General features: G+C 39.9%; 1 protein-coding gene across 12 annotated transcripts in view; it reads right to left on the bottom strand.

Annotated features, from left to right (window-relative positions):
- Positions 1–25,175, bottom strand: part of STK39 (serine/threonine kinase 39) — a 420,086-nt gene that overhangs the window by 268,373 nt on the left and 126,538 nt on the right. For all 12 annotated transcript variants that reach the window (XR_010322295.1, XM_064287029.1, XM_064287028.1 and 9 more), the window contains exons 6-10: positions 18,912–19,021; positions 18,556–18,657; positions 15,856–15,989; positions 8,190–8,238; positions 8,024–8,089 (exon numbers count right to left, since the gene is read on the bottom strand). Coding sequence is in view for 11 of the 12 variants with exons in the window: in XM_064287029.1 (XP_064143099.1) it covers positions 8,024–8,089; positions 8,190–8,238; positions 15,856–15,989; positions 18,556–18,657; positions 18,912–19,021 (461 nt within the window). In the remaining variant the exon portion in view is untranslated. The remainder of the gene's footprint in view (positions 1–8,023; positions 8,090–8,189; positions 8,239–15,855; positions 15,990–18,555; positions 18,658–18,911; positions 19,022–25,175) is intronic.

Genomic DNA, 25,175 nt, shown 5'->3' with positions numbered 1-25,175 from the left:
GACATTATAATAACAAAACTATAATAATAATAAAATATACATGATCTTAAGAAATAATAAAATTAACTATAGTAAGAATAACAACTAGTGCCATTCATGGAGTACTCGATGCCAAGCACTGAGTTACAGGCTCCATAGGCTTTACCTAATTCAGTCCTCACAAACATAAGGTAGGCATTGTTTCCTTCTCCATTCTGTAACTGCAAAACGGAGCTCCTGACAGGCATTCAATAAGTGCTGATGCTACCAAACTCACCCTACTCATTTTTCTTCCCTTCAGAATATCCCAAGCCCTGTTATTACCTTATTTCCTCCACATGTGCCACATCCCCTGGTAGCCTTCCAAAGCGCCTACAATGGTGCTTCGGCATCTCGTAATGCATGTGAGTGGCGTGGACGTCCACCTCACATATGCTAAATGGCAGACTACCTGCTCTGAGAAGAACAAATATATCCTTTTTCCCTACTTGCACCATTTAATTCTGCCTACCCTTTCCATCTATATTCCCTTCCTGTCCTCTGTCTTCTTTCCTTCCTTCTGAAGTTCAATTTAGTGAAATGAGCACAGAACTTGAAGAATTAGGGTGCACGCATGCCTCTTAACAGGTCCCTGACTTTAGGCAAGTCATTTCACCTCTTCATGTGTCAGGTTTCACATCTGTAAACTGTGATCATAACACCCGCCCCACCCATCTCCAAGCACAATTGTTTGGAATAAATGGGGAAGCATATATGAAAGTGATCTGAAAGCTATAAGAGAATATCAGCTGTGTGTGAATTTAATTCCTATTGTTCTTAGGCTCTTCACAGACACACACACACTCCACCTTGTGGTGGAGAGGGATTGTTGCAGTGAGAGAAAGCCCTGGCTCTTGCCCACTGTGAGCACCCAGATGGAGGAAAAGACAGGTGGGTATGCAAGGACAATGAAATAACTACTGCAATTATCTCCTTGCTTTTTTAAGCATCCCAAGACTTTTCTCTATTCCATCAAATGCAACAGCAATAGAGACACAGTCTTTCCAACACCCTACACCCTATCTCACTACCAAGCTCTTTACCCAGTCCCTGTTCCACTAAATACTTCTCAAGTGTCTAGAGTCTTCTGTAGTCACAATATGCATCTTCCCTATTTACATGATAATCACAACAGCTAGAGTTTACTGAGCACCCACTATGTGTCAGACATAGTGCCAGACATCTGCACAGAACCCTCTAATCCATACAGCAACACCTGACAAGTGTCGCTGGCTCCATTTTACAGATTACGTTCAGAGAGATTAGAAAGCTCGCCTGATGAAGGACACAGATCCAACTATTGTTGCTTCCAGACCAGATGCAGGGGTTAGAGTAGCACTATCACCATTTCCTACCTAAATCTAAACATCGCACACTGGCAAAGTGTTTCCTGCACATGAGATTGCTCAGAAGTCCTAGGGAAATCCTATCATTAATATCCCACAAATGTACAGCCATAGGACACGCAGCATAAACGTTTCCCCCAGAAAATACCAATGAGCTAGTATAGTAAGGGCATTCACTCTACCTTTTAATATTTAGTGTAATGAATTAACGTAACATTAATGAATTCCTCCTATTCACTCATGTTTACAAGGAGCCCTGGTAGCACAATGGTCAAGTGCTTGGCTGCTAACCAAAAGGACTACAGTTCAAACCCACCAACCGCTCCACAAGAGAAAGATATGGTAGTCTGCTTCCGAAAAGATATAAAGCCTTGGAAACTCTATGGGGACAGTTTTACTCTGTCCTATATAACTATGAGTTGGAATAGACTAGACAGCAAGAGGCGTGTTTTTTTTGTTTGTTTGTTTACTTGTGTTTACAATGAAGAAAGCTGGTTGGTGGGTACCACCTTAACCATGTGATCAAAATTAACATTACCAATAAAGGAATACATCAACATCGTGTACCTCCTAATATGATATGCTGAGAAGAACACACCATCACTTCTTCATGTCAAAAATGCATAAAATGAATCCAATCATGAAGAAACACCAGACAAACCCAAACTGAGGGGCATTCCACAAAATAACTGCCCTGTACTCTTCAAAAGCGTCAAAGCTGTGAAAAGTAAAGCCCACCCTAGATTAAAGGTTACTAAAAGAGACGTAACAACTTATTCTGGATTGAATCCTGGGCCAGATAAATGACATAATTGTGACAAATGAGAAACTTGTCATAATTTGGATGACTGCAAATTTAATAACAGTATTATGTCAGTGTTAGTTTCCCTATTTTGATCACTGTACTGTTCTTATATAAAAGAATATCTTAGTTTTTAGGAAACAGGCACTGAAGTCTTTAGAGGTAAAGGGTATCACGTCCGCAACTTACTCTGAAATGTTTTAAAAGAGAGAGAGAATATATAGAATTCTTTGTAGTATTTCTGTAAGTCTGAAGTTATTCCAAAATAAAAAGTTAAAAAAATAATGTTATCAACACATATAAAGAATTAAATAAATGTGAATTTTAATATTCCTACAAGTTGACTCCTAAGCACAAAGAAGGATCAAATGGAGCCAACTCCTTGGGTCTGTAATATGAAATCAATCTTACACCTAGTATAAGAAATTCTGGGGCCCACAAATAACATCTCAGTCTTCCCAATTCACAATCATGCTCGCCAAATGTAGCGGTGATACAAATACCCTTTTCTTCCTGCTGATGACTAACCATTTCCAACTTCTCAATTTTATCACTGAGAGAATTCAAACAACAATCTTCCAGTGATTCTATTTCCCATGAAAACATTGGCAACCACAATACAAAGAAGAATCATGTATTGTATTTCCCTAACTTGAGCCTTCCCTGGCCAATATGCTTTTTGGCTGAGCATTAAGCATTTAGACATTGGTGTAGCTTCTAACTCCCCAGCCCCCATCCTGCCATAGATGGGTTTTAGGAAGCATATGAATATGAGTGTAGATGTGGCGATTCAAGGTGCTTACCACCAACATAGAGCTTAGACATCAGCCAACTCTGATAATGGGATATTCCTAGAGAAAATGTGCACAGACCTAAGCATGTGCATTAAAAATTTTTTTAATAATTTTTATTGTGCTTTAAGTGAAAGTTTACAAATCAAGTCAGTCTCTCAAACAAAAACCCCTATACCCCTTGCTACACAATCCCAATTACTCTCCCCCTAATGAGACGGCCTGCTCTCTCCCTCCACTCTCTCTTTTCGTGTCCTTTTCGCCAGCTTCTAACCCTCTCCACCGTCTCATCTCCCCTCTAGGCAAGAGATGCCAACATAGTCTCAAGTGTCTACCTGATCCAAGAAGCTCACTCCTCACCAGCATCCCTCTCCAACCCATTGTCCAGTCCAATCCATGTCTGAAGGGTTGGCTTCGGGTATGGTTCCTGTCCTGGGCCAAGAGAAGGTCTGGGGGCCATGACCACCACGGTCCTTCTAGTCTCAGTCAGACCATTAAGTCTGGTCATTTTATGAGAATTTGCAGTCTGCATCCCACTGCTCTCCTGCTCCCTCAGGGGTTCTCTGTTGTGTTCTCTGTCAGGGCAGTCATCGGTTGTAGCCGGGCGCCATCTAGTTCTTCTGGTCTCAGGATGATGTAGTCGCTGGTCCATGTGGCCCTTTCTGTCTCTTGGGCTCGTAATTGCCTTGTGTCCTTGGTGTTCATCATTCTCCTTTGATCCAGGTAGGTTGAGACTCATTGATGCATCTCAGATGGCTGCTTGCTAGTGTTTAAGACCCCAGACGCCACTCTTCAAAGTGGGATGCAGAATGTTTCGTTAATAGATTTTATTGTGCCAATTGACTTAGATGTCCCCTGAAACCATGGTCCCCAGACCCCTGCCCCATGTGCATTAAATTTTAACAGAACTATTTACACGCTTCTCCACCCAGTGAATCGAGTAAATGATAGAACAACACGTAGTCAAGCTTTTAAATCCCAAAAGATGGCTAGCGACAGGCCCCTGGAGAGTCACATGAGAATCAGTAATGGCTATTAAACTTTTTCTTCTCATCCACAAGGATAAATGACAAGTTGAAAAGAAGTTATACAACTGCACTTTACCCTAACCCCATGGGTCATGATTAGCATGTTCTTATTTAGAATTTACAGAGCCTCTTGTGACCCAGGAACCTTAAATCTCTCATTAACCTTCACCAGATGCTTGGGATCTGATGAAATTTCCATTTCATAGACAGAAAAATTAGGGGAAAAGAAAATCAAGATGATCCCTAAGTGACACTGTTGGTTGGTAAAAGCATCCAGAATGGACTAAATATTCTGCCTACAGAAAGAAAACAAATATCCCTAAAATTGCTAAAATTGCCTTCAAAAACAAACAAAAAACATTATTTTACATTGCTAAGTTAACTGAACTCTCACCATGTTTTTCCCCTTAATTAGAGGAGTCCATCTGGATGAAGACAAGATCACCTACCCACATGCAATTAGGCGGCTCCCAACCAATCCATTACATTCCAGACAGTGACAAGGCCTCTGCCTCTCTCTCACCCAGGTGGGCTTCATAGGACTTTCTAAGAGTAGTTGCATCACCAGTCCCTCTCCTTCTTACATATGCAAATTACTCGTGTTAAAGAAAATAAATATTGAAAAATATTTCTTTAATTTTGGTCACCATAGGAAGGAGAAGAAGAAAATTAAAGTTTATGGCAACATATTTCTAATCAACATGATTGCCTAAATGATCAAGAGCCTTGCCAACAGACCCAGCTGTCATTTAAAAACCAGTGTATCAATGAACAAGGAGCCCTGGTGGTGCAATGGTTAAGTGCTTGGCTGCTAACTGAAAGGCTGGTGGTTCAAATCTACCCAGCAGCTCTGTAGAAGAAATGTCTGGCAATCTGTTCCTGTAAAGATTACAGCCTAGGAAACCAAAGGGACAGTTCTACCCTGTCATATGGGGTCACTATGAGTCAAAATCAACTTGACAGCACCCAACAACAACACATCCTATGAGCAGAGTCCCTGGATGGTACAAACAGTTAACACACTTGGCTGCTAACTGAAAGGTTGGAAAAGATTAAGTCTACCCAAAGGCACCTCAGAAGAAAATCCTAGTGATCTACTTCTAAAATACCAGCCTTTGAAAACCTTATGGAGCACAGTTCTTCTATGACATACATGGGGTCCCCATGAGTTGAAGTCAACTCGACGGCAAGTGGTTTTATATCAATGGACTCACTGTTCCTATTTTTAAGACCACAAATTGAGAAGACAAACATCAAGGGGCCAACATCAGCAAGGAGCCTCTGAGGAACAAACTGGCACCAGAGAAACTAGAGCAAGATCAAGCGTGGAGGCACCACAGCAAACAGGAAAACAAGCAGCTGAGGAGACCTCAATAGAGAAGCCCAAGAATGGGAAATAATAAAGATTTCCCCATACCAATTTTTAAACAAAACACTGGGGTCACTGAAAGAACCTAAGACAAGTGAAGACATCTTACAACAAATGTTTAAATGTCATAAAGCTGCTTAGTTTCCGGTCATAGTTTGCATCTTATAGTGCAGTTTGGTTACCAGCCACACTGTGCTCCCTGCCTGTGATTCTACGGTAGGTTTGCTGACCAGGACAAGGTTACCACTGTGCAATGGGGCCCTCGTGCCTTATTTTCTTTGCCAGCTTTATGACTCTAGAGCAGCCAGGGTAACAGTACAATGGGCCACTCTGTTTTCTCTAAGATGTTTAAAGAACTAATTTATATTCTCCCTTTACTCCTCTTTGTGACTCTGAGATATGTGGTCATTCTCCATTTGAAGGGATGGAGGATAAAAGAAGCCCAGAGGTTTAAGTCTAAAATCAAAATGCAAGTAAACGGCAGAAGACATGGCTGAAAAATCACCTCTCTCAAAACTCTAGTTGCTTATTCTTTAAAAAAAAAAAAAAAAAAAAATTTTTTTTTTTTTAAGATACATGCAAAATGAAGTTTGGAATACACAGCACACTAATATTTAATAAATTTCTTAAAATATTTTTTAAAGGAAAGAAAGTCACAGTCTGAACAGATTCTTTTTTTTTTTCCTAATTGATAAAAGTCCCAAAGGAAAGTACAGGCTGTGTAGTGGGAACAGTGGCTCAGTTTGTCTGGAGTTTTGAATACATGAAGGAGAGAAGTAGAAAATAAGGCTAGAAGGTGAGATGCTGCTGTGAGTTCCAGGCAAAGGAGGTTTGGCCTTTATTTTATGAGGAGTAAGAAACCATTTTTTTTTTTAATTGGTTTGCCCTTGTAGTTGTTTTTAATTTTAGACACTACTTTTGAGCAATTAAGTGGCATGGTCAGAAAGTTAATCTTGTAGCAGTGTCTAAGAAAGAAGAGACAGGAGGAATGGAGAGAGAACCATTAGAAATCTACTGAGACTGTCCAATTAAAAACCGAAAAGGAAACCACTATGAGCCATGTTGCAGAGGGAAACACAGGAGGGACTTGTAGAGTGATCAGATGGGGAAACGAAGCAGGAGGAGGTCTGTAACCCCAGTGCTCTGAGGCTGGGTGGCTCACAGGAAGAGATACAGAGCACGGAAGAGGGTTAGGTTTGGGAGGGAAGGTAAACCATTTTGGGAACACTGCACTTGAGATGCTGGTAAGCCACTTAACAAAGAGCTGGAGGTATGAAGCCAAAGCTCTAAAGAGAAAGCAGGCCTGGAAAACCCAGCTCACCTAGAAGAGCAGCAGGATGTGAAACTTGGAACGGAATAAGTACAGACCCAAAAACAAAACGAAAATGTCATCTGGGGGTACATACCACACAAGCCTATGGCATTCTAACAGCTCTCTCCAACCCTGGCTAAGGTTTTAGATATCTGATCAAAAGGCCCTGGGCTAGACCGCCACATCCCAACTAATCTCCCCAGGCTTTTGTAGGAACCCTCAAACTCTGGTCTGGAACTACCAGTTTCTAATCTGTTGTCACAAACTTAAGCTGCAGCTTCTCTGCTGCCTCCACCAGGTCAACCGTGGCTCAGGTCTCCACCATCAACAAACCAAGCCCCCATTCCCAGCCCAGGCCCACAAGCCCAGGAGCAGAAAGCAGCCCACCCCACAGAACCCTGCTGGTCCAGAGGAGGCACTCAGATACATGCACAGAGTGGTTCATTTCTTGAAGTCTATTTTAAAACATCAGCTGAACACATTTCATACAGAATGTTTTAGAAAACATTCAAATTTACTTATGCCTTGGTAAGATGAGATGTAAACTCCAGTGCACATTGCTTTGCCAATTTTATTTACAGAACAGACAACTCAGATTCCTACCAGCTTTCCCTATAATGATTTTGAGAAGGAAAAAAAAATCCTCCCTTTCTAGTCTCTTGACTATACAAATACTTATTAAATTATAAATATCAAATTTTAAAACCAAACTAAATCATGGTTAAATTTTGTTAGGATGAATACAATAATGAAATCCACAATTACAAATTAGAAAAAAACCTGGATAAGCATAGAAATACACTCACACATACACACCACTTCAAAAACCTAAAACCTAGACTGGAAAGTTTTTTTTAGGTAATCATTAACGCAATTCAGTTAACAGAAGGCAGAACACAAAAAGGACCACAGGTCTTTTACAAGAACCTTTTTTTTTTTTTTTTTATACCCATAGATACTCGGAATAATCATTGAAAACAAAAGTTTTGTTTTTCGTTTTTGTCGTTTTAAACTGTGTTTAAAAACTGATTGTTCCTCTTCCGTAAAATCCAAATGAAAGATATTAAAGAACAGTTTAACTCTCTAGTATTTAAACCTTGCCTTCTCTCTGACCTTCTTTAAGCAAAATGGATAAATGGAAAAACTAAATCATTTAAGTTCCACTTTGTTTCCATCCCAAAGACAATAGCAAGCTGAGACAACCAGAAGTCAAAATGCAAGTATCCAAGTAATTTACTCATTATATCATCTGTAAATAACACACACACGTGCAAATCTTTTTCCTATTCTTCTATGGGTCTCATTTCCTGGGGTGGGGAGTGGCTCTCACGGGGTCACACAGGCTAGCAGCACTTACCTTTTTGGCTCTTTGGGCTATGTCTGGTGTTCTTGTAAGCAGCTTTTCAATCAGGTACTCTCTGTTCTGCAAAACAAATATCCCAACAGTTTAAAATCAAATATCACACATGGAAATCCGTAGTGATTTCAAATAGCAGATTTACTTGGGTTTTTAAGCATGTTACCTTGGCTTTCTGGAAGAATTTGCATTTTAAAAGTTCTGCTGCTGTGGGCCTGAAAGATCAATAATAAATCAGAGTTGAAATAAGGACCATTCAATAAATACACCGCCTTGATGTAACAACTTAAACCTACAGTATTTCTGGAAGACCAATTTAGGAAAAGAAAATCAGAAACTAAATTAATCATAAGCTGGCACCATATAAGAGTGCCAAATTTCCAGTTCATTCCAAACACCTCTGCTGCAAAACATATAAACTCCTGTGAAGTTAAATGCTTGGGGCATGATCAATTTATCCATTCTTCATCCTTACACTTCACTAAAGGAATTCAGTGTTTCTAAAAGGTGGCAGACTGACACAGTTGTGAGTTAAATTCCTGTATTTATTAAGAAACCATACAAAAGCCGCAATAGGATCCTATAAAAGAAATTACTGTCTACTGTGCACTACAAAACCCTAGGAGCAGGAGCTACTGCAAGGGTTCCCCAAATCCCTGTGTACGAGCACTGTCTGCCCAATGAATAACCTTGCCTCAAATGTATGTGGACTACTGTTTTCAGGTGTAGGTAAATGCAACCAGGATTAATAAAGTGGAAATTCATTTGAAAGGATTACTAGATCTGTCTGAATATTTCCTTGTAGTGTCATTTAACTTGTATCCCCTGTAAATTCAAAGTTAGGTCTAAAGGCTTGATCAGGCTTAGTCAAGCGTTTCTGGCAAGAATACCTCACAGATGATGTTGTGTGTTTTTTACTGCAGCATACTGGAGGTGTGTAATGCTGGGTTATTCCGCTACTCGTGATGCTAAATTTAATCACTTGGTCTCCAGGCCCCAAATCTCTCCATGGTAAAAGGGAGTTTTCCCCGTTGTGATTAGCAAATACTCTGTTGAGTAATACTTTATAGCATTGTATGAATATCAAGTTTCAAGAAAACCCTTTCACCTAATGGTTTTAACATCTTTGTCTAAAATAATTATTTCATGGGGGTTTGCAGAATACTGATTTTCTAATTCTATCACGTCTACATTTATTAATTGTCATTCTTTCTTAAAGAATAGCTTCCTTCATCAATCCAAAAAAAAAACCAAACCTGTTGCCATCAAGTCAATTCCAACTCATACCAACCCTACACGCCAGAGTAGAACTGCCTCATAGAGTTTCCAAAGAGCACCTGGTAGATTCAAACTGCCGACCTTTTGGTGAGCAGCCACAGCACTTAACTACTATGCCACCAGGGTTTCCTTCTTCATTAATAGTTCCTTCTAAAAGAAGCAGCTAAATGTAGAGTTTTGGACCAGTCAGCAAGACAACCGGCCTGATCACTTCAAAAAGTCAGTGTCATGGGGGAAAGGGGAGAGTGAGAAGACTGTTCCAGAGTGAAACAGACTTAAGAAGCAACAACCAAGCACCACACATGGCCCCTGCCTGAAGCCTAGGTTTGCTGGCAAGGGAGGTATGCAGAGCTTCAAAAGACCTTTGGAAATAACTGGGGATATGTGAACATGCTAGTTAACATCAGAAAATTATTGCTAATTTTCTTAGGTATGGAAAAGTAGTGTGGTTATGTAGGGAAATGTCATTTGTAAAAGCTGTAAGCAAAAAATTAAGACTGTTACTTTCAAACAGCTCAGTAAAATAAAATGCGGATAACTACAAACAGCAAATGTGGCAAAATGCTAAGCACTGTTGAATCTAAATGCTGGTACACAAGTGAACAATTGACTATCCTTTTTCTGTGTCTTTTAAATTTTTCATAAGAAAAAATGTTGGGAGGGGTAGGAAAGCATTACTGAACATCATTAGATTTCCTCTCAGGCAGTGATTATCGATGGTATAGATGATTATGCTTGGGGAAGGTGCAAGTTTAAAAGGAGTCCTCAGACTTGAAAAGGCTGGAAAGCCCTGCTTTGGAACCAGAAAGTTCCACTAAGATATTCCCAGGGACCAAACCCAAGCATATGAAAGGATTAAGAAATGTCATTAAGTGTGTCAGTGTATAAGCTGTGTTCAAGTCCACAGAGGCCATAAACTCTATTCCTCTGCAAAGAAATTTTGTTTACATTGTTACCTCTCTTTTCCTCAGACTCCAAGTAGAACACTGACTACGGATAACCAACTTCACAAAGAACCCCTAATCCCCACATCCACTGCAATAAGCAGCCACTAATCGCTAATTGCCTTGAGTAAATAAAGTTCTCAACAACAGGTGGGCTACATTATAGATTTTTTGTGGGCCATATCCCTCGGTAAACTCTGTCAAATTCATGAATTTTTACTTTGTTAAACAGGCACTAGAATTCAAAAATGAGGCTACTATTTTACATGATTTAATCGTGGTTATTATTTTAGTGTATACTATCACTGTTTTTTTTTGTTTGTTTGTTTGTTTTGCCTCAAGCTGTTCCAAATCCATTCTTTCATTTTTCTCAATAAATATTTGCTGAGCACCTATTACCTGTCAGGCATTGCTCTAGGTGCTAGGCCTACTACAGTGAACACAACATGCATAAATATTGCCTTCCTCGGCTTACAACCTAGCAGGTGAGAGTCAGGCACCGTCAGACTATAGGAGGGGCATCAGATTACCTTTGAATTGCACTGGGTGGAAGAAGTGCTACTGAGAGAGCACAAGGTAGCAGTTAAAGAACAGACGACTGAGCAAGATCTGGTGTCATGTCTGCCTACCTGACAACATGAAACAAAATTAAAAACAAACAAGCAGCACAGAAAATAACTTAGAGTTAATTTTTTTTTAAGTGAAAATAAATTTAAGAAAATCAGAATGATTAAGGAACTCAAGACCCCTGTTTTGGTTGAAACCTTCATCGCCTCTTGTCAATAGAGTTACAACAGCCTCCCAGCTGGTGTCTCTGCTACTTCTCTCTCCCTCATTCCAAGCCATCTTCTAGACAGCTCACCCAGTTTGCTTCTTTAAAAACAAAAACAAACAAACAAACAAAAAATCTGATCTTTTTTTATCTGGGCTAACAGCAATAAAAGCCAAAGCTCTTTAGCAGGCCTTACAGGCTTTAGGCCCTGACTCCTCCAGCCTGGTTTCTCACCACACCCTGTGTGAATGCTATCCTCCAGCTACACTGATGTCTTCACCATCTCTTGCTCTTTCACAACAAAGAACACTTCTCTTTTCTTGCTTCAATTTTGTTTTTTTCCCCAACCAACTAGAACACCCTTGTTCAACAGTAAAGAGCCAACTGAAATGTCACCCCACACTGGGAGGGTGTCATCCCTCCTCAGGGACACCGCCCCCAGCTCCTACGAATCATTGCTCCCTAAGCCATGCTCAAACACCACTCTGCCCACACCCGTATTCTGCAATTATCTGTTCCCATGTCTCCCCACCCACCACACTAGGTTATAAGCCCTTCCAAGGGTGAGCCCACATACCATCCCTTTTTTTATATTTCCAATGCCTAGCAAAGGAAGGAAAGAGAAAAAAAAAAAAAAAAAAGCTCACTATAACTCAGTTTCATACTATAATGAAATATAAGGTAATATGCATGCTGCTAGACATCTGGACAGAGTACTGCAACTGCTGGAGCTAGATTTAGTCAGCCCCAAATTCTCAGTATCAACTCAATGTAGTGTGGAACAGGAGAATGTAGCAATGAAAATGAGACTCATGCTAGCAACAAAAAAAACAGGGTAAGTTTGTGCACAGCTGAGAGCCTAAGGTAGGGAGTCAAATGTTTCCCTTCCTCTCTGCACCCCCTACTTTCTCCTCTACACATGAGGAGTAAAGTGTCTTCTCTTGCCAGTGTACCACCCACGGACACAGAGAGGACTTGGAAAATGCCAGACATACCTTGAGCTACAGGGCTGGGAAAGACTTTCCCTTCCCCAGCAAGGTCATTTCTATGGTAACCAAAAATGTAAAGGGGAACAGCACATAGCAGAGAGAATGCCTTTCTCTGCACTCCACTCTTAGCCTACCTCAACAAATGCGAAAACACCACAACAGGAAAAATGAGAACTAGTTTAAAGGGGCCCCATTCTTTTTTCGATAGACTTAAATAATCGTTCCTGCCTATTCTATACAGAGAATAACTAAATAGCAGGTCACTGGTTCCTTTTTGTGTTTAAATAAGCCAAAGCATCCACAGCTTTGGAGTGGTCTCCTACGTGAGCCAAACTATGTACATAAAGAAGTATGGAAAATGGAACTGAAAAGAACAGCAAAAGAGGGAGGGAAGAAAGTTGTAAAAGGCGTAAGAGAGCTAAGGTGGCTGCTGCCAATCTGAATTGAGGTTCTGATTTTTTGGTGTTTAGTTTAGCTTTATACTATAGCAACTACCAGCATACAACCAGTTACTGTGTGTGCCTGCCTTCTAGCTGAGTACTACCAAGAAAGAATTCTGTCTTACATAAAAAAAAAAAAAAACATGGCCCCTAACAAATACAGAGTAATACAATATACTATAAATACAAATACTGTTTTACAAGAAATGCTAAAACGCTACCAGCAACCAAACTAAAGGCCCGGATTTTGAATGATGATTCAATTTACAACCCTTAAAAACAATGCAGTGGTCTGCAAGTACCAACATTCTCAGAAAAAAATCTCTTAAAGGATTCATTTAATACATATGCATGAGCCAAAGCCCACTGAGACTTAGACTAATTCTCAAAGAATTTGGGATGAATATGCTACAGTTTGAATAGTTCTAACCAAGTGCATTACTAAATTCTAACAGCTCACTGACCTCGGGCAGCTCTGCCTTTTTCACTCCACCCCTCCCCCAAAAAGAAATTATCCCAATCTCATACATTTCCTATGGATTTAGCTATGCAACTCCCACCCCCGGTTCCTCAAAGAAAACGCTGGTTCTTTTTATAGTTGCCATCCACACAAAGCTTGTAATCCACAAGATCGAGGATGTTTTTTTCTTTTTTTAAGAAACAGCAAGATGATCTGCTATGCAGATATAAGCAATCCTTTGTCTACGCCAATGCAGAACACATATTTGGATGAGGAAAACAGTCCAACACCCCAGCTCTCTTCTATTAAGAAGGCTCCAGGAGCTCCCAAAGTCTCCAGAAGGCACAGCCCCTTCTCAGTTAGCTTGTGGGTTCCTACATAGGAGTGAATTTGTCTTGGTCCCTATTCCTCCGGGATATTTTTCATTCCCTCCTAAAAGGGCTCTCAGCAATACTCTGGCTTTGGTACCAGCCAATTGCTTTTGGATTACAAGTAAATGATCTACATGCAGGCAACAGAAATAAATATAAACCATCAAAAATCTTCCTTTCACACCTCAACCCACTCTAATCTGGTTTCTGTTGCTGAAACTTCTCAGTGGATGCAAATCGCTTCCAGATTGCCAAGCCCCATATCTTCTCTCTGGTTTTTCAATAAATAGTATTGAGTACATAATACAGACCAGACTCTGGACACAAAGATGAGTAGTATGGGCTCTCCTTCTAAACAACTTACAAGCACCTGAGGAAGTTGGGTGTGTAAATCAATAAATATAAGTGTGATAAGCACTACCACAGACAAATATTCAAAATACTGTAGTAAAACTGAGTTGCAATAATTCCACTTGATTAAGGAAAAAAGGTGAAAAATGAACTGCAATTCTAATTTCCTGAGCACTTAGAAACTACCAGGCCCTGTGCTTTATATGCCCTATCTCATTCCATCCTAACAGCAATCCTATGAAGTAGGTGTTATTAGTCCCATTTTACAGATGAAGAAACTAAGTCACATAAAGTCACATAGACAAGATAAAGTAGAGCAAGGGATCGTACCCAGGTGTATCTAAGATGTGGCATTTGAACAGAGTATTAAAAGACATGTGGAAGTAGAGACAAAGGAAGAAGAACCCTTAAAATAAGCAAAGGCAGAAATCACTAAAAATACACATGGTTTCTTTAAGAACTGTACAGCTATCAAATGTTTATATGTTAAAAAAAAAAATAAACCCGTTGCCAGCAGGTTGATACCAACTCATAGAGATCCTATGTGCACCGAGTAGAACTGCACTCCATAGGGTTTTCAAGGCTATGACCTTTCGGAAGCAGATTGCCAGGCCTTTCTTCTAAGGCACCTCTGGGCTTGAACTGCTAACCTTTACGGTTAGTAGTAAAGAATTTATCCATTTGTACCATCCATTAATTCAGTAACAGATGCATATTTACAAAGAACATCCTATATAATAATTTAACAATGTTACTTTCTCCATTCTCACATTTCACATAACTCTTTCGTGCTCAAACCTCTCACATACATACTCAATGCCTATGTATTTTTCTTTCAAAGAAGTCTGTGTGGGTCGTTAACAGCCTAAAATTGTTTGTTATAGAGGGCAATTGCCCAACAGTGAGAACAGATTAGGTTTTAGACAAAATACCTAAAAGAAATCCTTAAACTACTAATATAAATTATAAACAACAACTGAGATGTTTCGGCAGAAATAATCTATAGGTGTAACAAAGTAATCATACCTTGTATAATACATAATTACAAGATTATTATTAAAACTGTTGTTTAATAGCAAACACTCTTTAGACCTAGCTCTGTGAGAAAAGTGACTAACGTGAAAAAGATTTACAGCAATTTCAGTAGAATTTAAAAGAATGAAGAGCAGCTACCAAAGAATGAGTAAAATAATGGAAATTGTGTTTAATAAAGAGAAGGGCGTCTACTCAAACAGTTGGTTACCGTGCTTAACCAGTTTCATAGAGAACTTAAAATTAAAGGAATAGGTTTGAAAAGCAAGGTCCTTCCCTGAAAAAAGAAAGTTTCAGAAGAAAAGTCAGTTATTAAGTTTTAAAATGTAAATATCAAATTGGATCCCTGGATGGATTAGGGTAGATGGTAACTTCCCAGGGGTTCCTCCAGGTCTCTAAGCCTACATTCACAGTATGTTAGAACAGTGCCACACACAGGTAAGCTGAACAGAAAGGGCATATCCAGGCAATGCATGGTTCACATCATCAGCACTCCCCTGAAAGTGATAAAGAACACTGGACTCTATTATCACCACCCAGCATATTTCAAAGACATAGAAACTAAGGAGAAAAACAAACTCTGAAAATAAACACACCACTGTGCACGGCAATAACCCAAGAATAAATAGTAAACACTAACTTAAATTTAAAGTCATTTGTTTCTGTTTATATGATTAACCTAAGGTAAAAATCTCCTTAATCTTCTTTACTGATAATCTTTTACACAGCACAAACAACTTGTTCTGCAACTAAAAGGGAAAAAAAAAAGGAAGCTCATGCAAAATTCAATAGCTCTGCTTGGTTTAGACTAGAGCTAGCAGGATACTCAAATCCTGAGAGGTCAGCCCAACCTACACGGTGCAGAATATTAGCTCAGCTTCTGGATGCAGCATTGCCAATTTCTTTTAATTTGTTTTACTTCATTTCCTACGATGATACAGCCCACACCTAACAAACGCAGTGAATCCTATTATCATCAAAGACTTCCCTCTGCCTCCCCCTAGTCCTCCACTCACTCAGCTCCCTCTGACTCGCACTGTCTTCTACTAACAGGTTGGAAATCCAGGGGTCAAACAGGCTTTCCCTGGAGACTAGAAGCACCTTTTAGATGTCCTCACATAGCCTTTCTGCATCACAAACAAAGCTTTGTCATGACTACGGCAGGTCATTAACTTATCCACTGAGTTTGACATACCTTTTGGAAGGATCTTTCTGAAGACACAGTGAAAGTAATTTTCTAAAGGACTTGCCATACTTTTTCATCATTTCCTTATCCTCTACTCCTGTTTCTAAAGTGGGTGGGTCATTTTGCAAAGTCAACATTAATACCTGTGGCAGAAACAAACATGAAGACAGAGTTTGAGCACAGTAACTGCTACAATTCAGCTGTTAATTTTTCACAAAAATATCAAAGAGCATCCTTGGTTAGGTACCAAATTTCCGTCCCATGATTTTAATTTTCCAGAAATTGTGTACTGAGAGCATTAATTTCTTTTTGCAAATCTGTTCATGTGCCCTTTAACGTTTTTTTTTTTTAACTCCATTCACAGGACTTATAAAATCTGCTCTACGTGTTAAGAGTGAATCTCCCAAAGGGCCCGGGACAGAGCTTCCTGGGAACTGGCTCTCACGCTGCCTCAAGGAGCACATAGCTCCAAACCCAGCATAGTGAAGGCTGGGACTCTGGCTGGGAAAGAGGGCCAGAGCAGTAGTGAATGTTCATGTCTGCAGGTCATTCATGGTAAGGCACCGCCTGTACTCAAGGCTTTTGTAACACATTACCAAGCCTAAAAATACATCGACAACATCCCAAGAAGTAACATGATTTCTTTTTTTTTTTTTTTTTGGTGCCTAAAAATACATGCAGAAAATTGCTTAAAAACTTGGTTAAATTGAGACAGCAAGCCACTGAACAATAGCCAGACTACAACTGAGTTGCCAAAGACCATAATCAGATCAAAAGGCCATGCTTCTTCCGAAAAAGGGTAAAACAAAATCAGAATACAACTTCAATTAAAAAGAAAAAAATTCCAGTCTTTCATATCAACATCAAGATAATTTGCTTAAGAAATGGTAGAATTCCCAGCAAAATATTGACCTATGAAATGAGTAAATCTCATTAACGCATAAATCAGCCCTAATTTACGCAGATGTTATACATGCAAGACTCTTTTCAAACACTTTCAGATGTGTGACTAGATGAAGGATTAAAGTGACAGTTTATTGTTTGTGGAGGATAATAGCAAACAGAAGAGAGTGAGACAACATGAACTCAGAAGGAAGTCTTGTGGCACTTCAGGCTGGGATTAGCAAGTGTGACTTTGGATTCAGGTGGGAAACACTGAGAAGTAGGGAAAGAATGAAAACAAAGAATAAGAAGAATGATCCAGAAAAACTAGATAAAAGAAAAAGTCCTCAGAGTTGCTTCAGTGCTTTTTTTTCTGAAAGGTCATTTCAATTGTTTACACCTCAACTTTAACTTTTCAACTAACAAAATCAGTGAGAGACGGATAGACAATTGATACACAAGCAGATAGACTTAATATCTTAACTACATTAAATATATATATATATACGCACACACACACATACACATAGAAAGAAAGAGAGAAACAATGAAATGAACTACAGTAAAATCTTAACAGGGATTCTAGGAGGCTGATGGAATTACTGGTAATTATTTTCTTCTTCACGCTTACTTAAACTTACTTAAACTTCCAAATTTTCTATAACAGGAATGTATTACTTTTTCAATCAGTAAAACTATTTAACTTTTTTATCCTCAGTTTTTTGTTTGTTTTAATCATCCTATATTTTTATAATATTTGCCTAGGAAAAAAATAAAGCAATCATGGACCATAAAACCAAAAAAAGCCAAATCCAGTGCTATCGAGTCGATCCCAACTCATGGAAACCCTACAGGACAGAGTAGAACTCCCCCATACATACGGTTTCCAAGGAGCACCTGGTGGATTCGAACTGCCGAACTTTTGGTTAGCAGCCATAGCTCTTAACCACTATGCCACCAGGGTTTCCCCATGGGCCATATTATCTATAAAATACCTTTATAATTTTCACTCAAGTATGCCCATCCACCCACTGCTGTCAAGTTGATTCCAACTCATAGCGACCCTATAGGACAGAGTAGAACTGCCCCACAGGGTTTCCAAGGAGCACCTGGGGGATTCGAACTGCCAACTTTTTGGTTAGCAGCCATAGCTCTTAACCCTATGCCACTAGGGTTTCCCCACTCAAGTATATCATCCCCAAAACAAAATCCAGGAGGGTAAATCAACCCTGGTAACCGTCTCAAAATAGGAGAAATAATGACATAAGCTGGTTAAAAGACAACAAAAACCTGAAAATGGAATCCAAAATGTATTTTATTTCTGAAAAACACTGTGGTTCATTTACATGAATGAGTCACCAGCATGACAGTATGAGGGCAGGGCTAAAATATTATAGACCATTTTAAAGACAAAAAAAAAAAAAAAGCCCTGAAATTTTGGGAAGTTCATCTGCAAAGATGATAGCACTATAGGCTATTTTTAGCTTTTCTTTGGGGAAGTGGGTGTGCTCTATCAAAAAGACTAATGACTAGCATTTGTCACAGCGATCAACCTCTATCAGCAGATCAACCTCCATCAGCCGATCTGATCACGTTCTCTTCTCAGCCATGTGCTAAGAATGTAAAGCAAGCTTCAAAGCTGGGCAACGTACGACCTTTGTTCTATTCTGTCCACAGAAAAAACGTCAGACAACGTTTAACTTGGCTGCATCCTTCCACTAACTCTCCTCAAGTCTAAAAGAAAAATGACTATATTTAAGAGAATCAGGGGACAGATTCCTCTAAGTCTTATTTCAAGTCAGACATATTATTTCCAAAAGTAATTACTTTCATAGGAGGATATTTGTGATAAGGCGCTGCTCCCGTTGCTAATTCAATAGCTGTTATTCCGAAACTCCACATGTCAGCCTTGAAGTCATAGCCTCTCACCTAAGATGGGAACCAGAAAGAAAAAAAACACAATTACGTAGCAGGCATGTTACAAATCACACAGTCAATATTCTGAGGGAAGTCCACTGCTACGTATTCACAATTTTCATACTAGTTTGTTAAGTCCTTGCAAGCAGGAATTAAATCTTAGTTATGTGACGCATTTTACTAAAATGATGGATTTAAATAAAATGTTAGTATATGAATGATATGTACTACTGTACTGTGTCAATCAAAATATCATAATTTTTTACCTGTTCCATGACTTCAGGGGCCATCCAACATGGGGTACCAACGAAAGTTTTTCTTACTTTATTCCTGGTAACATCACCTCCTGTTGCTAAGAATGCACTTACCCCAAAATCTGAACGGGAAAAAAAACACACACACAATTCACCTTTAATTCATGTAAGATATTGTTGCTTACAAATACTAACTTCTTCAACACCGCCCTTCCTGGTAAGCCATTCAGTGGTAATGTACTTTCCCAAACATGTTCAGGAAGCTCTCACAGGTATACACTAGAGTTGTCCTGCCATCTGCCATCCCTACATTTTAGAGAACACCAATACCAATAATGGGTCAGCCAGCCCATGAGAGCAAAAGCTCAGCATACCAAATAATGAGGATTTTCTACCAAAAAAAAAAATCCAGACTCATAACTGATCATAAAGGATTACAGTATCAATGAAAATATAATGCATTCTGACATAGGAACATAAACATGTTTCCAAAACCGGAAATTTAAAGTAGCTTAGCTCTTAGCTAAGATTTATTTTAGAATACCTTTTACAAGAATACCATAAAAAAAAAAACCAAACCCACTGCCGTCGAGTCGATTCCGACTCATAGCGACTCTACAGGTCAGAGCAGAATTGCCCCACAGAGTTTCCAAGAAGCGCCTGGTGGATTCGAACTGCTAGCAGCCGTAGCACTTAACCACTACGCCACCAGGGTTTCCAAGAATACCATAGGAGGCAGTAAAATTAGCACCACTCTGTGGTGTAGTTTCTTTCTCTCTTTTTTTTTTAAATCATGAATATTTTCTAGTCTCTTTAAGTCATCAATGCTTAGAGAGTAGCTTTTTTTTTAATAAACATTTATTATTCATATTCACATGTTCTTACCTAAATACCACTCTCTAACACATTAGCCAAAAACCTAAAGGCATACTTGTAAACCTAGGTACATAAAACAAACATGTCCAGGCCTGTCCATGTGGAGCAATCAACACAAAGGAAAAGCTTAGTCAGCAAAGATTGTCATTTTTCCAACATTTACTTTCTGGATAATTTTCCTAAGTACAGATGAAATGGTTTATAGAATTAAGTAACACTCTTCTTAACATCTGTGACAATACCAGAACTTCTTCTGAAGAGATGAATTAATTAGGCATACTATAGGCATAGGATACATATATGCAAATATGTATCTTTGTATGTGACAAGAGAGAAGGAATAGCCTGTGATTATTAATACATGTACTTCTGCTTAGATTTTTACATAGAGGATGAAATCAATAAATTAAATCCCAGCTACTTAGGATTAGAACAGATCTACCTACATGAGCCAACTCAAGAACGGTTGGAAGGTGAGCTAGTAGACAGTAATAGAAAAGGGTGGTCAACACCTCAGAACACCACAACACACAGTGTAAGACCCTCCAAACTGCTCTTATATAATTCTCCTTCGCTTCGCTGGTTTCCTTTGTTGATTGTCAGCTTGCCAGCAATTACCAAAGAATAATGTCAAGGACAAACCAAGGTCAAAATATATTAGCATTTGCTTTAGGCCTATAATATTAAGTTACGCAATTTTGTGACTTAATAACATGGTAACCAGTTCTCTGAGTTGAAGTATGTTGATGTTTCATTTTATTTACATTTAAATTTACTCAACTCCCAACAGAATTTTAACTACAAGCAAAAGGAATAAAAATTGACAAACGAAGTCTTTGTTCCAACTGCTATTTTCAACTGGTTTGGCTCAATATTAATACTGAGCAAAAGCATATTTTGAAAATTGCTGTATAATTTAATTTGCATATATGTAGCCAACTCTAAACTCTTTGAAGTCTTTATACATTACAGTCAGAAATCTAAACCCTTGTGGAAAGAAGTAACTGGAACTAATCAATTACCCCTTGTGGGTAGAGGAAGATACAACTCGTTCTGTTACAGAGTTACATGAATTGAATTATTCCTAATCATCTACTATATTTGGCTAGAGGGAAACACAATATAAGACTGCTTTAAAAATACTAATTTCAACTTAATTTCTATTTCTGTAAAGAAGTTCAACAGTAAATCCAACATACCACTTTTTATCAAAACAATTTTGTAACATGATAATATTAAATACACATTATCTATAAATAATTGAAGATATGGGCAAAAGATGATTTAAAAAAAGAATAGATCCTTTGAAATGCAGTTGAAGCAACCCTGCACCCTAAGGTCTCCTCCTAAAAGATATAATCCAGATAAAAATCCACAGATATTTTTAGATACATTTAGATATTTGTTTGAATTCCTCATAAATACTATCTGCTTATGTTAGACATTTTTAAAGCTGTACAAACAGCTGAGAAAGATAGAAAAAAGAAAAATTGACAGCACCCCTCAATACATCTTTCATAATTCACATAATTATTCATCGCTTCCACTTAGAACACTCACTTGAAAGTCATAAACAGATGGGTAAGTGTCTTTAAAACTCAGAACAAAAATTCCAAAAGGAGAAAACAGCAATCCTAACATCTATTCACCCTTAAGACTGCAGATTAAATACACAATTTGCTCCTATGTATGGCTCATAGATATACAGAAAGATTTAAATGCACTGAGAAACAGAACATTTTGACCAAAGTACAAAGTGTGCTTGTGTTACTAGGAAAATTGGTATATTCTGTTGAGACAGATTCCATATGGTAGTTTAGAACAAGGTAGCAGTCCGGTAACAGTACAAAGCGTCCTTGTTTCCAAAGGGGTACATTTATTTAGCCAAAGGGAATGGAGCCAGAAACACTTGGATCAGAAACCATAGGCATTTCTCTGGCAACACAAATCAAAGCTACACATAAAGTTAGCCGGTCTATCTTCCTGTCTCCCGGAATAACTGCATCTAAAACCAGAAAAAAATGCTGTCATTCGAGTAACTAGGAGGCTCTAACATCCTCTGCATCCATCCACGTCTTCCCACCGCTGCTGCCTCGGTTTAAGCCACCATTACTTCTTGCCAAGATTCCTGTGGCAGCCTCCTAACTCACCACTGCCCTGCTTTCCCAGGATCCATGCTCCAGGAACCAGACCTTTCTATGTAGAGACACCCTATCTCCTTAAAAGTCTTTAATGACTCCCTGCCCCCTCAGGATTAAGTCAAATCCCTCAGCCTAACACACAAATCAGACTCCAGTTTCCTGTCCTGGCTCTTCTGTCACTGCTCCCAAATTCATACCTGAGCTCCAGCCCTACTAAACTGCTGTTGTCAGGATGGCCATGACCCACGGTGGCCCCATGCACAATGGAATGAAACAATGACTGGTCCTGCGCCATCCCCCACGATCAGCTGCAGATTTGACTGTTAGGATCCACAGGGTTTTCACTGGCTAATTTTTTAGAAGTAGGTCACCAAGCCTTTCTTCTTAGTCCATCATAGCCTGGAAGCTCTGCTGAAACCCATCCAACATCATGGCAACATGCAGGCCTCCATGACAGACAAGTGGTGGCTGCTCATGAGGTACACTGGCCAAGAATTGAACCTGAGTGTCCCACACAGAAGGTGAGAATTCTACCACAGAAAACTAAAACCAAAATCAAATCCGTTGCTGTCGAGTTGATTCCTACTCATGGTGACTCTATGTGTTACAGAGTAGAATGTTCCACAGGGGTTTTCTTGGCTGTAATCTCTACAGAAGAAGACTACCAAGACCTTTCTTCCATGGCACCACTGGGTGGGTTCAAACCACCAACCTTTAAGGTTAGTAGTCGAGAGCAAACCATATGCACCACCCAAGAACCTCCACTGAACCAGCTGCTTACTGTTTAGTCCCTGAACCCACCACCATCCTTTCCCTCACCATATCTGCATTTGCACATGGTGCTTTGTCATCCAGGTACATTGTCCCCTTCCCTTCAATAAGAGCTCAGCCTCCAGAAATCTGTGTGTGCATCACCTTACCTTGGTACTCCAGTCCCCTGGAAGCCGAGTTATCGCCCTTCCTGACTTGCAGGTGAGGAGGTGTGCACCATGCTCACGCTCAGGTGTGCAATGCAAGCCCTGGTATACTTGTCTGGTATGTGAGGGCCAAGTCTTACTGACCACCTTCCCTGGCCTGGTGCTGGGCACATAGTATTCACACATTTATTTTAGCACCTCTGTATCAACCACTATTGTATATTCACTGTCGTGAATAGAACAGTGACCAGAACACACAGAAACCCTTGTCCTGGGAGATTTACATTCTAGAGCAAAAGAAGCACAATCAACAACTAAGTTGGATGGCAACGCGTGGCATGGAGAAAAACAAAGCAGAAAAAGAGGGTGGGAGTGTGGTTCAGGGTATTGCAATGTCAAGCTGTGGTCAAGGATGTCCTCACTGAGAAAAACAAGAAGATCATACTGATGTCCGCGGGACAAGCATCTGAGCAGAAGAAACAGCAAGTACAAAGGCATCAAGCATGCAGTGTGACTGGAGAAGAGTGAGGCAAAAGGGAGCAGGAGGTGAGAGTAGGGTGAGGCAGAGAGAGGGTGGTGTGGCTCATATGGGCACAACCTTTCAGGTAAGCTCCACGACTTCCACGCTGAGATGGAAAGCCACAGAAGAACTGTGGGCAGAGCAACACCATGACCTGACTTAGCTGCTGTACTGAAAAGGGCAAGGACAGAAAACCACTTAAGAGATTGCTACCATAATGACCAGGGTGTTAAAAGTAGAAAGGGGATATAAAATTGGCCCTATATTTTGATGACAAAGCCAAAAGGATTTGCTAATGGACTCGATATACCAAAACCAAACCCACTGCCATCAAGTCAATTCCGACTCATGGCCAATGAAAAAAGAAAAAAAAAAAGAGAGAGAGATAAAAATGATTAGAAGTTTTTTACCTAAGCAACTGGGAGAACGGAGCTGCCATTAATTGGCTAGAAAATAGGATACAGAGAGTGCACGGGAACGGGGTGGAGAATTCCAATGTTGAGATTTTTGAGTGGCGTCCTAGAATAGGCAGTTTGCATTCAGGTATGAGCTCCCAGTTGAAAATAAGAACATAAATTTAAGGGACACACCTACTGAAGTACTCAATACACATTTGCTGAAAAAATGAATGACGTAGCCTCGCTAAATTCCCCTAGCTGGTAGGCAGGGCCAGCTACATGATTTGCACGCCCAAGCAAAATGAAAATGTTGGCCTCCTTGTTCAAAAATTCCTAAGAATTTTATGGCAGAGACAGCAGAGCATTAAACCCTTCTAAACACTGCACAGTCACATGCCTTAAATCCAGCCCTGCTGCCCCAGAGGCTTGAAAGCTGCAGAAGGGGGTGATGTAGAGAGATGCCTGTTGCCGTGGAGTCAATTCCGACTCATAGTGATCCTACAGGGCATAGTACAGCAGCCCCATAAAGTTTCCAATGCTGTAAATCTTTTCAGAAGCCGACTCCCACACCTTTCTCCGGTGGAATGGCTAAAAGGTTGGATCTTTCTGTTAGCAGCTCAGCACCTGACCACAGTGTCACTAGGGCTCCTTTGGATGTGGAGGCATACTTCTCTGAAATTAGAATGAGCCACAAATCCCCTGTCTAAAGGAGACAATGAAGATCCTAAGTCAGCCTTCAGGTTGGTTTTCTTTGATCCCGCCTGTAAAGGGTCATTATCATGGGTAACACCTTTTCAAGCTCCAGCCTCTCCTCTGCTCGTTAGCAGAGGATATTATGTATGTCCTTATTCAATGACTGAAACATCTCTGGCATTCTGACTCTTGGTGCCTTAGGGCTTTTTCACAGCCTTCTTTGAAGTTATTGTCAGTTGTTAGTTGCCATAGAATCTACTCAAGTCTGCAGAACAGAATTGCTCCGTAGGGTTTTCAAGGCTGTGGCCTTTTGGAAGCAGATCACCAGGCATATCTTCCCAGGCGCCCCTGGGGTGGCTTCTAACTGCCAACCTTTCAGCTAGTAGTGGCGCACTTAACCATCTAGGCCACCAGGGACTCCTTCTCTGAGTTAGGGTAGGGTTAGTTTGATGTGCACCCACTACTTTTGCCCAATTTGTTATATATGACTCAAGAAACTTTGGAAATTGTCTTATTTTGATATGTGAATGTCAAACCTCAAGAGGGCCCTGCAGGGTGTTGAGGTATAGTTACCTGATTTGGGGAATAAGTGGATCCACCAGAAAATATCACAGCCTACCTGGCAGGGGTAGGGTATGAGTGGTTAGGAGGGAGATGAGGCTATTCCACAACTGTGTGACTCCAAGAAGACCTTACCCTCTCTGGACCTCGCTTTCCTCATCAGGCTTCTTG

Source organism: Loxodonta africana, chromosome 6 (assembly GCF_030014295.1).
Source record: "Loxodonta africana isolate mLoxAfr1 chromosome 6, mLoxAfr1.hap2, whole genome shotgun sequence".
NCBI lineage: Eukaryota > Metazoa > Chordata > Mammalia > Proboscidea > Elephantidae > Loxodonta > Loxodonta africana.
Note: the sequence above shows the minus strand (reverse complement) of the source record. Positions and strands in the feature narration are given on the sequence as shown.